At 26.6% G+C, this 17,845-nt stretch overlaps 1 protein-coding gene across 2 annotated transcripts in view; it reads left to right on the top strand.

The window, feature by feature from the left end:
- UGP (UDP-glucose pyrophosphorylase) overlaps positions 1-17,845 on the top strand; it is a 42,120-nt gene that overhangs the window by 3,320 nt on the left and 20,955 nt on the right. Inside the window, exon 1 of one of the 2 annotated variants that reach the window (XM_065503053.1) lies at positions 6,917-7,528. The exons of the other annotated variant lie outside the window; for it this stretch is intronic. Coding sequence (XP_065359125.1) covers positions 7,496-7,528 — 33 coding nt within the window. The 5' untranslated portion in view covers positions 6,917-7,495. Of the gene's footprint in view, positions 1-6,916; positions 7,529-17,845 lie in introns of those variants that run through there. 2 annotated transcript variants of the gene reach the window in all.

Genomic DNA, 17,845 nt, shown 5'->3' on the forward strand with positions numbered 1-17,845 from the left:
TATAATTATTTTTCTATAGTCATTGCATAGATTATGATTTTCACGTAAAAATGTTTATCATGTTCGTGTATATGTGCAAGCAAATTGGTTTTTAATATGAGTATCATGTTGATAATTATTTTGTTTATACTTTTTTTTTTTGGAATTGCACAACACTTTTTTTAAATAATTGAAATTTTAAATTTCATTGTGACCTCTAACATGCAGAAAGGCATAGAGAAAGAACTCAGCTGACAAAAACATAATTTTTTATTTTTTTTTTAAAATAACAACGATAAACTTAGAACAACACTCGTGTGGATTTTTTTTTGGAATATTTGTTTGAATTTATTCGGGGCTTTCTTCATTCTCTATGACCTTCCTGTATGCCCTCTACGGCTAATGCGTTTTATAAAAATAAATTTATTTAATTTTAGTTTATTTTTTATATGACAATGATCGTGAATTGATAACAATTGCTTTTATACAACTGAAAATTTAATAACAAAATTATTGGTATAGGATCTTTATTGTTTTCAAATAATATTAATCTTTTAAAACCTCAAATAATATCATAAATTACTTCGTTATGCCTTAGTTTAGGCATTTATTTTTCCATTTACAAATTTTTCCATTGATTGTTTTGTCTTTGTTTCTGTAGTTTTTAAAAACACTTGATGCGACGAATGCATTTTTATTCCATATTTATTTATAACTGATAAGAAACTATTTAAATCCTATTATGTAATGCTGATTATTTAACCGCTTTTTTGCAAAATAGTTTTATTTCATTTATAAAAACTTGAATAAAATTCATTATTAGAACACTTGTTTTTAAAAATATACCTTTTTATAAGTTCTTTTTTAAAAAAGTACCTTTTGAATAAAAGTACCTTTTGAATAAAAGTACCTTTTGAATAAAAGTACCTTTTGAATAAAAGTACCTTTTGAATAAAAGTACCTTTTGAATAAAAGTACCTTTTGAATAAAAGTACCTTTTGAATAAAAGTACCTTTTGAATAAAAGTACCTTTTGAATAAAAGTACCTTTTGAATAAAAGTACCTTTTGAATAAAAGTACCTTTTGAATAAAAGTACCTTTTGAATGAAAGTACCTTTTGAATAAAAGTACCTTTTGAATAAAAGTACCTTTTGAATAAAAGTACCTTTTGAATAAAAGTACCATTTGAATAAAAGTACCTTTTGAATAAAAGTACCTTTTGAATAAAAGTACCTTTTCAATAAAAGTACCTTTTGAATAAAAGTACCTTTTGAATAAAAGTACCTTTTGAATAAAAGTACCTTTTGAATAAAAGTACCTTTTGAATAAAAGTACCTTTTGAATAAAAGTACCTTTTGAATAAAAGTACCTTTTGAATAAAAGTACCTTTTGAATAAAAGTACCTTTTGAATAAAAGTACCTTTTGAATAAAAGTACCTTTTGAATAAAAGTACCTTTTGAATAAAAGTACCTTTTGAATAAAAGTACCTTTTGAATAAAAGTACCTTTTGAATAAAAGTACCTTTTGAATAAAAGTACCTTTTGAATAAAAGTACCTTTTGAATAAAAGTACCTTTTGAATAAAAGTACCTTTTGAATAAAAGTACCTTTTGAATAAAAGTACCTTTTGAATAAAAGTACCTTTTGAATAAAAGTACCTTTTGAATAAAAGTACCTTTTGAATAAAAGTACCTTTTAAATAAAAGTACCTTTTTAATAAAAGTACCTTTTTAATAAAAGTACCTTTTTAATAAAAGTACCTTTTTAATAAAAGTACCTTTTTAATAAAAGTACCTTTTTAATAAAAGTACCTTTTTAATAAAAGTACCTTTTTAATAAAAGTCCATTTTAATAAAAGTACCGTTTTCACAAAAGTACTTTTTCTATAAAGTGCATTTTACAGAAGAAATTATACCTATAGGTAATAAAAATCATATAGCGTGAATCCCAAACAATTACTGGCCAGTGAAGACCAATACTAGATTTCGTAGCTGAACATGCGAAATATTCATTAAATAATATAATAGATATGTATATGAATCCATTAAAAAATATACATAAATTTGAAAATAGAATATACATAAATTTAAATGACTTATTTGACACTATCTTGCAGAAAATCATATAAGCATTAGTAGCACTGGAATCCGTATTATTTTTGGGAATGATTTTAAAAATACTTCCGGTATTGTTTGCCTGACAAGAAAAGTAAACAACAGCTGATACAAATTTAAAAATATAAATTTTAAGAGTAAATAATTGTTGCTAATTTGTAGGTGTGTCTTGTACAGTTTGCCCGAAGTTGGTAAAGAGCCAATTTTTATACATTTTAGATAAATTTAAAAAAAGAATGCAGTTTGAATGTATAAAAAAAGTCAATATCAAAACAAAAAAAATTTCCTACTGACGTTTTCTTAATAAATAATAAGCAACTATTTTTTTGAATCATTTTTTTATTTTAACATAAATATTACTACTATTTTTACTACCAATATTAAAACTGTTCAAACAAACATTTGTTTAAATAATATATTTTTTTTGCATAAACAAAAAAATGTATGTCACTATGCATAAAATTACAACAAAATGATTTTTTAAATGTATTTTCTAGCATGAGTTCAATGAACTGTTTAACGTAATATTAAAAGTCAAATACATAAGTTATAAAGTAGTATTTAAATATAATGAAATTGAAATTTAAACAAACAAACTGATGCAAAATTAAATACACTAATGAAATTTGTTTGTTTATTTTACGAAAATGAAAATAAAGCACAACAGAATTAACAATAATAAACCTAAATTCAAACTATTATTTAATCATTTTCAATTCTTAAGAGTTGTTATTATAAACTTATCAAAATGTTTATAAAAGCTTTGATAAACTTCTTAATTTTCAAAATGTATTCTGAAATTTTTAACAAAACTGTGTTTTTTAGCCAGATTTTAACAGTTTTATATACATGCATTCATATAATCCATTTATAAACGTTTGAGTTTGTTTGCTAAATGATAAGTTATCAAGAACATATTTTTCTATATATTATCAGCAAAGTTTACTTTTAATAACATCGAATTATAATTATTTTTCTATAGTCATTGCATAGATTATGATTTTCACGTAAAAATGTTTATCATGTTCGTGTATATGTGCAAGCAATATTGGTTTTTAATATGAGTATCATGTTGATAATTATTTTGTTTATACTGTTTTTGGAATTGCACAACACTTTTTTTTTAAATAATTGAAATTTCATTGTGACCTCTAACATGCAGAAAGACATAGAGAAAGAACTCAGCTGACAAAAACATAAGTTTTTTTTTAAAAAAAAAAACAACAACGATAAACTTAGAACAACACTCGTGTGGATTTTTTTTGGAATATTTGTTTGAATTTATTCGGGGCTTTCTTCATTCTCTATGACCTTCCTGTATGCCCTCTACGGCTAATGCGTTTTATAAAAATAAATATGTATAGTTTATTTTTTATATGACAATGATCGTGAATTGATAACAATTGTTTTTATACAACTGAGAATTTAATAACAAAATTATTGGTATAGGATCTTTATTGTTTTCAAATAATATTAATCTTTTAAAACCTCAAATAATATCATAAATTACTTCGTTATGCCTTAGTTTAGGCATTTATTTTTCCATTTATAAATTTTTCCATTGATTGTTTTGTCTTTGTTTCTGTAGTTTTTAAAAACACTTGATGCGACGAATGCATTTTTATTCCATATTTATTTATAACTGATAAGAAACTATTTAAATCGTTTTATGTAATGCTGATTATTTAACCGCTTTTTTGCAAAATAGTTTTATTTCATTTATAAAAACTTGAATAAAATCATTATTAGAACACTTTTTTAAAAATATACCTTTTTATAAGTTCTTTTTTAAAAAAGTACCTTTTGAATAAAAGTACCTTTTGAATAAAAGTACCTTTTGAATAAAAGTACCTTTTGAATAAAAGTACCTTTTGAATAAAAGTACCTTTTGAATAAAAGTACCTTTTGAATAAAAGTACCTTTTGAATAAAAGTACCTTTTGAATAAAAGTACCTTTTGAATAAAAGTACCTTTTGAATAAAAGTACCTTTTGAATAAAAGTACCTTTTGAATAAAAGTACCTTTTGAATAAAAGTACCTTTTGAATAAAAGTACCTTTTGAATAAAAGTACCTTTTGAATAAAAGTACCTTTTGAATAAAAGTACCTTTTGAATAAAAGTACCTTTTGAATAAAAGTACCTTTTGAATAAAAGTACCTTTTGAATAAAAGTACCTTTTGAATAAAAGTACCTTTTGAATAAAAGTACCTTTTGAATAAAAGTACCTTTTGAATAAAAGTACCTTTTGAATAAAAGTACCTTTTGAATAAAAGTACCTTTTGAATAAAAGTACCTTTTGAATAAAAGTACCTTTTGAATAAAAGTACCTTTTGAATAAAAGTACCTTTTGAATAAAAGTACCTTTTGAATAAAAGTACCTTTTGAATAAAAGTACCTTTTGAATAAAAGTACCTTTTGAATAAAAGTACCTTTTGAATAAAAGTACCTTTTGAATAAAAGTACCTTTTTTAATAAAAGTACCTTTTTTTAATAAAAGTACCTTTTTTAATAAAAGTACCTTTTTTAATAAAAGTACCTTTTTTAATAAAAGTACCTTTTTTAATAAAAGTACCTTTTTTAATAAAAGTACCTTTTTTAATAAAAGTACCTTTTTTAATAAAAGTACCTTTTTTAATAAAAGTACCTTTTGAATAAAAGTAGATTTGGATCCCGAAGATATCTGGGGTCTTCAGAAAATTGATTTCAACAGACAGACGGACAGACATCGACTCCGCTATCTATAAGGATCCAGAATATATATACTTTATAGGGTCGGAAATGAAAAATGTAGAAATTACAAACTTTTATATACCCTTCTCACGAAGGTGAAGGGTATAAAAATGCACAAATGTCTAGGAAAGTAGTATCAACATTTATTTGCTCCTTCATATAAGAATGAAATGAAAGAAAGGAGGATCGACTATTCGGCCTATAGTCCTTCGGTAACTTATGATAGGTCTTACCTTCTTATGGGATAAAGTCCACATTAGAGCCTGTACAGGATTCCAATACCGTTCAAGACAGGCCCTATAAATCTGATTGTTAATATGAACTGTATTTGACTGCAGATCCTCTGGTATAATAATCTCGGGAGCCGGTGATTTAAACTATCACTAACTATCAAGGGCCTACTTTACGTTTTTCTCACAATTCGGGACGATGATTTCAGTTGAGCCATCAGAAATCTGCTAGTATGTTACCGAAAAGGACCCAAGTTTTTTATTTATTATTATCTCAGAATGGGTTAAATTACTTTATATTTTATATTATATTGAAAATTAAACTGAAAACAAACAAGTTTAATTAAGATTATGACTGACTTACATATGTGATTGCTAAAATGATAAGAATTATTAACGAATCCTTGCAATAGATCAATAACAATAACAATAATATAACACTTTAAAAAATTTATAATTTTTCTCGGGAATGCCTACAATAAAATCTTGGCTTTACATAAGAACGATTTTATATGTTTCTTGTTTTTATATCCTTAATCATGAGTGAAATTTCCACATTCGATCGTTATAAATGGCGGAGTCTATGTCTGTATGTTGAAATCAACTTTCGATGTCCAAAATTCAGAATCGGGAAAAATAATTTTTAAATGAATTTCACAAAAATTATTTATTAGCAAAAAAATTGTTTTTGTTTTAAAAATTATTTTTTCAAAATTTTTATCTTAAATTTTCTCTTGAAATTTCTTTTATAAAATATTTTGTTTTGTTTTCATAATTTTCTATGCTAGCACCAAAATATTATTTATATTTAGCAGTACGTTTTACTGATAAGCTTCTGTTTGTTTTTAATTTTTTAAAATGATTTCTCATTGTTATTATTTTATTTTTAATTTAATTTATTGTGTGTGCGATTGCTCGCTCGTATTTAAACAAACAGTTGCGCTCTTTAGCTATCACAATAATGCTAAGTATTAATTACTTTTAAAATTTAAACAAATGGAAAAAATAAAAATTCATTTTGTAAGTTAATTTTACTCTACTCTACTCTTCTCAAAGCAGTTGTTTTAAAGAATTTAATATTTAAAATTATGTATTACTGTTTTCATTGGAAAAGGGTATTTGAATTACGAAAACTAATATTTATCAGCGAAAGTAAAATATTCTGGATCGTTATGGATATAGATCGTCTGTATGTTGAAATCAAATTTCCGAAGCCCCCAAATAACTTACATATACATATGATTGATACATCAATATATCCACTATAGTCCCGGTTAGATTGCTATTTAAATTCGGAAAAATCGGCCCACAAATGGATGAGATAGATATAAGCAAACTCGACTACCTCGATTTTTGACCTATTTTTATCTATTGAAATTTAGCAGACACTTAATAATTGCAACATATTCTAGAGACAGATTTGACAAATTTGATCTGTCAGATTTACTTCCTTGAAATGGCATAATTGGCGGCTATATAAACTATTACTAAAGTGAAGTTGAACACATCCAATATAGGCATTTTATCTTGAAAACAGAGACCATAAAAAGATTCTTAGAAATCTATTTATTTAATCAATAAAATTTGGAATTTTCCTGAAATGAAATAATTCCTTTAAATTTTTGTTATCTCAATAATGTAGAGTGTACCCACATTATCAACATATTTTTAATAATACTATTAAGACAATAAACAATATACCACCAGCAACACAAAATCCAACAACATCTACTAAGTGGATTGCAAAAAATAAAAAAAAAAACAGAGAACTGAAAACAAACAGTCATTCTGTCGTCGTCACCAACAATTGCTAGTGATTTTCAACTGACGACAGTACTTCATTAGAGCTTCGCCGGTCTCGTAGCAATACATAGATGAGTGTGTTGTATTTGAAATAAAACTTTAATTTTAACATTAGAATAGAATAGTACTGCTCTGCTCTGGTCGGACGGTCGATCGTTCGGTATTTGTTAATAAATTTCTAGGCGGCTTGATTTTACACGCTCTTTTACGTTACAATTATTTAAATGATCGTATTTTGAATGGAGACGAGATAGTTCAATTTCAATTAATAATTCAAATCAATCAATTCATTAATTGTTGAAACGCGAACGTATATTGTGGTGCACTACTCTAAAAAAAAAATTTTAAATTATAAAACATCAACATTACAATTACAATATTCTTAATGTAATTTTCAAATAATTTTTTAACATCTGCACAAAATTTGTTAAATAAAGGAAGCAACTAAAATAATTAATTTTCAAAATTGTTTATGGCGTTTTTAGTTGTTTTGAGATAAAGAAAAATATATACAACAATATTTGTACAAAAACTGTATAAAAGTGTTTAAATGTGTTGAACAAATTTTCAAATAACAATAGTTCGAATACAACATTTTAGCTTAAAGGAGGTAGTAACTAACTGCAATATTGCAAAAATATGAGCCGTCCCATTGATATACTCTTAGGCCGCGTAAGTTAAATTTATTTGTTTTTTTATTTAATTGTTTAATACTTTATAAAATCCAGTCAACATACGTTTGTGAAGGTTAAATAAAAGTCTTTCTGTCCAGAAACAATTCCAATTTATAATTTATATATCAAGATGTGAGAAAATAATGAAATTATTGCTCGTTATTTACTGGGTATTGATTGGAATTGTTTATGTTTTATTTAAAGGAAATTAATGGCTAATAATATTTATATACAATTCATTACATCTTTTTATATCCTTCACCTTCGTGAGAAGGGTATTTAAAATCGAGAAAATCGGTCCACAAATCTCGATTTTTGACCTATGTATATATGGATTACTAAGTCATTAATATAGACAATATGGATATCTAATGATAGATATTTCAAAGAGCTTTGCAATGACGTATATAAGACCATAGTAAGTTGGACCTACAGTGGGTCAAAATCGGAAAAAAATTTAAAAAACAAAAAAAAAAAATTAATTTAAAAAAAACAAAATTTTAAAATTTATAAAATTAAAAAAAACATTTTTTTTTCAAAAAAATTAAAAAAACAACTTTGGAAAAAAAAAATTGTTTATCTAAAAATATTTAAAATTTTTATTTTGAAGTATAATTTGGTGAAGGGTATATAAGATTCGGCACAGCCGAATATAGCTCTCTTGTTTAATTTTAAAAGTTGCATCTCTTCTAAATTGTGGGAGGATCAAGCTCTCATTTGAGTCCCAAATCTTTTAGGAACGCAATTTACAACAAATATGTTAAATATAAACAGAATCTCACTGTGAATATAGGTTTATAACTGAACGTAATTAAGTTCCATAAAATTACGGTGAACACATTAGATAGGTGCCGCCATGTATTATTGTGGTGGTGTTTGTCTTTATCAACTCTTGAGGGAAAAGGAAATGTAGTCTCTCTTAACCAGAATATAAAATTAAGTAATTTAATATGAAGTTAAGGACATCATTTTCTAACCTTTGTCCCAAATTTTTGATCAATTTCTATACAAATACAAAATGCTGACAATTTATTATCAAAACAAGCTTTTAGGAACAAACAGTATTCCGAGAGGACATTTGTATGTGTGAAATAATGGACCGATATTGCCCATTTTCAATACGGAATAAACCTTATCAACAGCGAGTATTTGTGGAACATTTCAGCCAGCTAGCTCCTCTCGTTTTGGCCCTATCGTGTTTTCAACAGACAGTCAGACGGACGGACGTCTTAGAATCTTATGAGGAACCAAAATATATGTATATACTAATGTGGGTTTAATGATGGGTATAGAAATGAAGTCATAATGAAACCCCGTGGTTTGGCTTATTTTTTTTCTGTGAAAAATTTAGTTTTTGTTGAATAATCAGTTGTTTTTCGGAGAACAATTTTACGTTTTAACTAATTATAGACAAAATTTTCTTTTTTTCTCAACCATTTATGTACCGATTTTGCTGATTTTTAATAATAAAATTACCCGATTATATCTGATACTAGATTTTTATTTACAACTAGCTGTCCCGGCAAAACGTACCACTATAATAGTACTCCACATATGCAATAATAAAGTTTTACTTTGTATGGGAGGTGCCATGCCTATTGTACCTATATAGGTCAATTGTGAATCTAAACCATTCAGGGACCCACTGAAACACACACAACAAATTTCATCGCAATCGGCCAAGCCGTTAAGGAGTTCAAGTTATTCGTTATTGAACTAATTCATAATGGAATTACATTAAACATTTGAATAATTCAGTTATTTGTTAGTGCAATTATATTTCAAATTTAATGAACAAATTTTATCTTCATTTAATTTTGCGAATATTTTGTGTTTGGGGTTTCTTTTAATTCTTTTACAACATAAATAATAAGAAATTCATTCAAAATAAAATCAATTCTCAAAGCAATAAGAATTCATTTCTGAAAATATTAATTTAACTTTAAAATATTTATGTTTTAAACATCTGCCTTAACTGATAATGAATTTTTTTATTGAATGTTTAAGAGATCAAATTTAATTTGCTTTTGAATGGGGATAGAACTAGTATTAAAAAAACAAGTAAGAGAGCTATATTCGACTGGGCCAAATCTTATATTATACACCAAATTTATACTTCAAAATAAAAAATTTAAATATTTTTAGTTGAAAAAAAAAAATTTTATTCTCATTTTTTGGAAAAAAAAATTTTTCGAATTGTTTTTTTTTAATTTTAAATTTTTTTTTTTAAATTTAAAATAATTTTTTTAAATTTGAAAAAAAATTTTTGTTTTTTAAATTTTTTTTGGTGAAAAAAAAAATTCGGGTTAAAAATTTTTTTTCTGATTTTGACCCATTGTAGGTCCAACTTGCTATGGTCTTATATACTTCGTTGCAAAGGTCTTTGAAATATCTATCATTAGATATACATATTGTCTATATTAATGACTTAGTAATCCAGATATAGGTCAAAAAACGAGGTTGTCCTGGTTTTTTCCTCATATCTCAGTAATTTGTGGACCGATTTTGCTGATTTTAAATAGCAAACTTCTCGACAGAATTATTGAAGATTTGGATCCCGAAGATATCAGGGGTCTTCTGAAAATTGATTTCAACAGACAGACGGACATGGCTTAATCGACTCCGCTATGTAGAAATTACAAACGGAATGATAAACTTATATATACCCTTCTCACGAAATAGTTGTACAAAGGCGTTCAGACTAGCTTCCCTGTTTATAATGATCTTAACTTTTGTTATTTGTTCTATCAAGTGTTTCTTTGTCTTCTAGCTGCTAGTTTTCTTAGGATAAATTCATTTCGGGGTCTTAGCTTTGTCCAGTCTGTTTTTTAAGTTCTGTCTGCTGCTCAAGCTGGGAGAGTGCTAAAAACATTACTTAAGTTTTCCGTAAGCATTAGCAAAGATGGCCTTTAACTTTTTCTCTTCCATGTAGTTCTCTTAGGTCTTTGTAAGAACTCCATGGGCTTCTCAGTGGTAGACATTTGATTTCTCTATATCTAGACCTCGGCTTTTGAAGGCCGACCTTCTCGAAAGACGTTTTGATTGGGCTGTGCTATCGAAGTTTGTCAATAGACCTAGTTTGCTACCACTAGGTATTTCAGTATCTGTATAGAAAAATCCAATTCAGTGGAGGAAATCCAAATTTCTTTCACGTTAAGACCTTTGCTTTTTTGCTTAAAGTTTGAAGGAGCACATTTTGTTTGGTAGGGGATGTCGGCGTTTTTCACAAGAGCTAGTTTGCTCCCAAGGGGTTGTGATGCCTACTAGAAGGCCTTTCAGTGTCTCCTCTATGTAGGTATTTAATTCCTTTTGGGGTCATTGGTACACTATCGTCAGTTTCTAAGATGTACTGCAGAATCTCTTTGAATATTTTTTGTTGTTGTAGCTTTTTTGATCTTCTCTTGATGCGCCTTTGGTATTTTGCCTAAAGAGCCTCAAAATTTAAAGACGACAAAAATAACTCTTGTGGCATATTTCGTTTGTTCCTTGGCCCTCTTTTATGTGCCTAGCTTTATCTTCAGTATCTTTATCACTTACAAAAACTGAGTCCTCCGACACCTGTGATTCTTTAAAGAGAGACTCAAGTTTGATTCTCAGAGAGACTCTTTTCTATGAAAAGCGGGAAATTCCTTTCCTTTTTATATTGTTTTTCGTCACTCTGCATCTATGTCATTTTGGTTTCAACTTTTCCTTGGCCGTTTTAGTGCCCAGCTTTCTCTTCAGTGTCGATGAGAGAAAGCTGAAGAGTTCTTTCAGACTGCTGCTTGTTCATAGGTTTAGAGCTGCCTTTTCTTTCTCACCTTTAGCTTGATTCTTGAGGAAACGGCAATTGGGAATAGAAGACGGCCAGCAGTAATATCTCAAAAAAGCGGGAAACCCTTTATCTTTTGTATTGCTCTTCGGGGAAACGAAACCTCTTGTCGTTAAATTTTTGCTGCTTTCTTACATTTCAGATATTTCCCTTCTTTGTGGTGAGTTTGTCTAAACTAGCACTTACATTTACAACCATTTTATTTAGGTCAGTTGTAGAGTGAGTGATTTCCCTCTGGTCCTTAATTTTTGGTTTATTTTGGAGATCATTACCATTTATTTGATACCCATATTAGTATATTCTACAGATTCTGTTTTAATTAAATCTAAAGGCCTATAAAAATAAAACATGGGAACACAGTTCTAGAGACTTCATTTAGTCCTCGAGAGGTCCAAGTTCTCTGGGACTAGTGTAACATATGAATTTATCTCTCATTACCCCGATTAGTGTTGAATTCTAACCTCCGAAGTAAGCAGTTAGGCCCAATATCTTGCTCTATTAACCTCCTAGACGGCAAAATCAAAACCTCCGAAGGGAGTAAAATTAGCCGTAATGTTCAAAAATTTCGCTAAGATTGACCTTGTAAAGACCTTAAGTACAATATTATAATTAACCTTGTAAAGATCATCATTCCAAATGAAATTGCGCTGCACTTTTATTGTTTTATTATGCATTACAACTGGTGCAAGAGATATCAGTCAGTCGGTGATCATTGTATTACATCAGCCTGTTATAGTGATAATGGTATTAAATGTAATTAGTATTTGTGATCCCATAAAAAAATATTAAAAATAAATACTATTTTACTGATAACAAAACTGATTGTAAACTTATAATAATAAACATCGTTTCATAATCAAAATCAGGTAGAAAATATATATTAATGAGGCTTTCAAAACAGATAAACCAAAGGGGTTTGAGGGTTCAACAACAATTGTTTATAATTCTTGAATTGTTTCATAATTCTTGACATGTTTCATAATTCTTGACTAGATTCATAATTCTTGAATTAAAAATAGTTAAAAATGGAATTTTGAATTTGAATATGTTTTAAAATTTCTTAATTTTATTAATGTTTGCTCTAGTTGTTTAAATATTATCTTTGTTTGCCAAAATATAATTAAGTTCTTATGTTGGAATGTATATATGAGTAATTTTGCTATTTTTTTTTGCAAATACATATATATCTTATCAGTTCAATGTATTTTTTGTGTTCTGTTGAACTTTTGTTAAAACATAAAAAATAGCAAAAAAGCAGAAGAATATAAAAAAAAATCACGTTCAAGGTCTTGTCTAATTAATTTTTTTTTTAATTGTTATTTAAACGCCTAAGGTGTCTAACAGACCACAAAGATTTTAAAGTCAAATAGGTTTAATTACACATGTGGGTACATTTGTTTTTGTTTATTATTTAAATGTTGGAGAGTATTCATCAAATACGTAGTATAATAAAACAAAAATATTAAAACAATATAAATAGTTTATGGTAGGATTTATTTTTAGCAAAATTTAAGTGCAAAATGTATGCAAATTTATACTTTTTATCAGAAAATAGTGATTTTGTTTACTAATGATTGATTTTAGCAAATAAAGTTATTAATAATTTTTTAAATGATTGATGTACCATAAATTTGAGAAGTAAAATCTACAACTTTTAGCTTAGAATATTTGACACCATAGAATAAATACATAGAAGGCAAGGAGAGAGAAATGTCAATGAAAAAAATCAAACAAAATTACGCTCTTTTCACACATATAGGTAATGCAATACTAAATTCATGGCAATACATTCTCATGAATTTAGTTTTTGGCAAGAGACTTCCCAACAAACCAAAACTATTTAGAAATACATTGTAACAAGCTTACTAACATAAGCCTTAAGCTTAGAAAAGTGTTGTGATTACTATTGTAAAAGTCTTATTAAAAATTATTTAATAATGAAAACTGAACCCTTGCGATAATATTACTTGTCTGTAGTATATAATAAGCTTACATTCGTAATATGTTTGTAAGCATGGGAATATAACCAAATAATATCTGTACTCGTTTTCCATTAGTACTTAATTTTTCAGAAACTTATTTATAAATTATTTATTAAGTTTTATTATTTTAATAATTACTTTTTTTAAAGTTTTAAACTTTTTAAAACACTTCAATCTTTGAACAAAACACTAAAGGTAGGGTCAGACTACGCAAATTATTTGACACAAGATGTTTCATGTGTTTGATCAAAACTACATCAAATAATTCATGGGTTGATTTTGTGTTCACACTGTACACATTTATTTGCCATATTTGTTTAATCAAATTACACCGAAATACTATCAAACACACAAAGGGGAAAATATATTTGTCTTGTGGTCACATTTATGGTAATATTTGTTCTAAATAATTATTAAATAAAGCTGCAAAACAACTTTAATTTCTTTCATCAATAAAAAAGGCATTTCTAGAAAGTAAAATATTACTAGATTTTGCATTATATTTGAAAGAATTATGAAATTTCAGTACTTTTATTAAAGCGTCAAATATTTTATATTTTATGTGTGACCAATAAACAGCAAATATTTTCCTGCATTTTGGGTATTTTTCTATTTGATCTTGCAATTCATTTGCAAGATAAAACAGCGTCAAATAACAGCTGTTGCATCATGTGTTATCGCAAAAGTAGTGTTGCTATATCTTAAATTAAAAATCGCTAAATAATGAAAACAAATCGCGAAAAGAACACAAGCTTGAACAATTTAATAATATAGTTATTAAATGTTTATTTATTAAATTATATTAATATCACAATTCATAATTGAAATTGAATGGAAATGTAATTATGTTTTATACTTGAAAAATTTTTATGTTTCCTTTTTACTGGAGAATGCTATTGAAATAAAGTGTAATACAACTGTAATTCAATTGCTTGACTATAATTCAAGGCTTGAATTACACTTGCTATCAACTCGAATTCCTGAAAAATGCTTATTGGTTTTTTAATACATATTATTAATCGAACACGACTTTTTCCAAACTTTTTTCATTCAGAATAAGAACATGTTCACAAATATTGTTAAATTTTTTTACATAAATTTTTAATTAATTCCAATTCAATCGCATTATCTAAAAATTTATAATAAAAATGTTTGTATGATACCAAAATCAGAAAAGTGAAAAAAAAAATCTTCTGCAGTAAAAAAAAATTAAACAGATCATACTGTTTAAGAATTATTTTTTAATTACAATCAATTCATACTATTTATGTATGTATAAAAAATTTTCTTTGATTTTAAATTCAATCTGTATAAAATTTCAATTAATATTCCATATGTACATATGAGCAATTTTAAATTTTGAAAATAAACAAACTCCATGTATAAATAAAAAATAATCAAACATCAGACTATGTTAAACGTATAAATATATAAATCGCATAAAATTGCAAAAATCGCAACATAGACTTCATGTCTTCAATTAGTTTTTCTCCCAGTATGTCATCCTGTGCTGAATGACTTTTATGTGAAGAAGAAGACTTCATTTATTAATGCAATTATTTAGTGAAAATAATTTAAATAACAAATATTAAAGAAATATTGAATATATATTTATGTTAAAAAAAAAAATAGTGAATTTGTGTCTTTAATTTAGTACCAAAAAATATTTTAATAAACTCCTCTTATTTTTCCGCCATACTGAGCAAATAATTTTCTGTTTTTCTCTATTTGATCAAACAATTATTTCATGAAAGTATTTGATATAGTGTGACCACACGCCAAATAAATTTACTGATTGTTTTTCGTAGCAGTTTGGTCAAACAAAAAGTGAAAAATTAAATTCACTATATGATAACAAAATTCATTAAAACTTTAATAAAATAATTGCTTTAGAATTCCAAATAAGTGCTTTAACCTTAAAAATATTTGCAAGATCAAATTATATATTTTTTAGGTATTTATATAGCTAGTGGTCACACTTTGTTCACATTAAGAAAATATTTTGTGTGCCGACAAATAATTTTGTTTGACTAAAATCATCTGTTTTGTTGTTTGCTCAAAATTTTATTTGTGGTCAGATTCAGGCAATGAAATATTTGACGATAAACGTCAAATATTAGCTGTGTCTGACCGTACCTTAAGACTGAAAACTTCAACAAATAATACTAAATGCACGCACACGTCATGTAACGGGACATCATTCTCAACAACACTTACAAAACTATTGCGTGCATAAGTCGTTTGCAATCATATTTGTTAAATTGTTAACTTTTTCTCTTATGATAAGCTTATTCTACAATTTAGTTGCATTTTGCTTCTGAAATGGTCTGTTGGGATAGGTTTTTGGTCCTCAGTTACCTATCTAGTTGTCATATATGCTTGATCCTTTAAAGGCAGTAGTAAATTTTCAAGTGTTTTAAAAAAATAAACTGTTTTAACCACTTGATTTTGAAAAGCTTTAATAGTTTTGAATAGTGTGACAAATAATAACTAAAGTTTATTTGGAAGTAAGTTTTATTTAAAGTTGCTTTGACTTAATTTTGATTTTGTATCAGACAACTCATTAGGTAATGCATTACTAGGTAATAAGTGTGTAGTAACTTATTAATCAGTAATGCTGCAATCCACTTAATCCACTTACGTAGTGGTTTAATTTTGGCTTTCCAGCTGTCATTCGACTTTATGAAAATTATAAAATCGAAACCGTTTCTGACTCTTAATAATATTACAATTTAACTTAAGTAAACATAAAAGAAATTTTGACAAACATTTAAAATGTTATTAATTTTTCTATGTTTTTAATTTTTATTGAATTGCTTATACCGGAAGGAACATTTTATGGTAATTCAAGAATAAACAATGTGAAGTTCTTAACATTAAAATTTCACTTTCATACAAAATGAAATTCTGGGAAATGGCTGAATGAATTCATCATAATGTACAGTGTCTCTGGTAGCAAAATAAATGATATTAATTATTATCATTTATTTTGCTACCAGAGACACTGTACATTATGATGAATTCATACAGCCATTTCCCAGAATTTCATTTTGTGTTTCAAGTTTAATGCCTTTGGTTAAAAAAAAGTATTTTTGGTTAAAAAATTTGATCTTGATGAAAAAAGATAATCGCATTGGATCCAATGAATTCATTCAGCCATTTCCCAGAATTTCATTTTGTATGAAAGTGAAATTTTAATGTTAAGAACTTCACATTGTTAATTCTTGAATTAATTTATTGGCCCATAGTATTTATCAAGCTTATTCTTGGTTTGAGTGAATTATACTTAATGAGCACACAAAGTACACACAAACTAAATGACGCAGCTTATTCAAATTTTGACAGGAGTCAACTGACAGATGCCTCCTGTTGACTGGATCAGTATTGTCATTTCAGTTAAGAGGAGGGAAATTCGAAAATTCGTATTTTTGATTTCAAATTCGGAGTAGAACACTTGAAATTGTGATTTTCCATTAAAATTCAAGAGGATTTAAAATGGAAATTGAACTGGTTTATAGAATCTAATATGCCCTTCTCCAAATTATACTTCAAAATAAAAATTTGAAATATTTTTATGTAAACAACATTTTTTTCCATTTTACATTTTTGTAAAAAAAATTTTTTCGAATTATTTTTTTAATTGAAAATTTTTTTTTTGTTTTTTCAATTTTTGTTTTTTCAAAATTTTCCCTTTCAGGATTCTTACTATTTACGCAAGTACTAGTGTTTAGAAGATGTAAAGAGTATGACAAAATAGAAACATTTTCACAGTTACTGCATTACAAATAAAAAAAAATTTCATTGTGATTTTGAAATTGTATACACTACTAAATTCTATTTCCTACAAATATTGTTTTTGCCAATTGTTATAATTAAAAAAAAAATTCAGCAGATATTTGATATACTGCTACTTGCGAATATCAACACTTTCCTGCTATAAATTCAACAATTATTAAATTTATTCTATTAAATAATGTAAATATTATTAATATTGTTAACAATAATATTGGCATTGTCTAAGGTCGTGGTCAGAAACAACTGTTGATCTGAAATGTGTCATGGATCAATAACAATTATAAATAAATAATGAAATTTATATACTACATAGCCACATAAATCAGCATAGACATGTGAAAATCTAACAGATTTGAGGTTTCATCAATTATTTAACCACAATATGCAGCATAAATGTAAAATATATGTAAATATTTTTATAGAATTATAGAAATATTTACAAGATATTAGAAAATACTTAACAAAATTTAATTACTTATACTTGGGTGTTTTTTTTTAATACACTTTATGGGACATTATGTATTATTTATCTGACAGTTACAATTACAAATTAATTGTTTGGCAAAATATCTACTTTTATGTTTGCAGTTCATGTTAATTGTACGTGCTCTCCAGTATTTTTTTTTTTTTGTTAGTGTTGCTGGAAATTTGATTTGATTATCGATATTTGTATACCCTTCACCATATAAGTTTGTCATTCCTTTTGTAATTTCCACATTTTTAATTT

The sequence above is a fragment of the Calliphora vicina genome, chromosome 3 (genome assembly GCF_958450345.1).
Source record: "Calliphora vicina chromosome 3, idCalVici1.1, whole genome shotgun sequence".
Lineage (NCBI taxonomy): Eukaryota > Metazoa > Arthropoda > Insecta > Diptera > Calliphoridae > Calliphora > Calliphora vicina.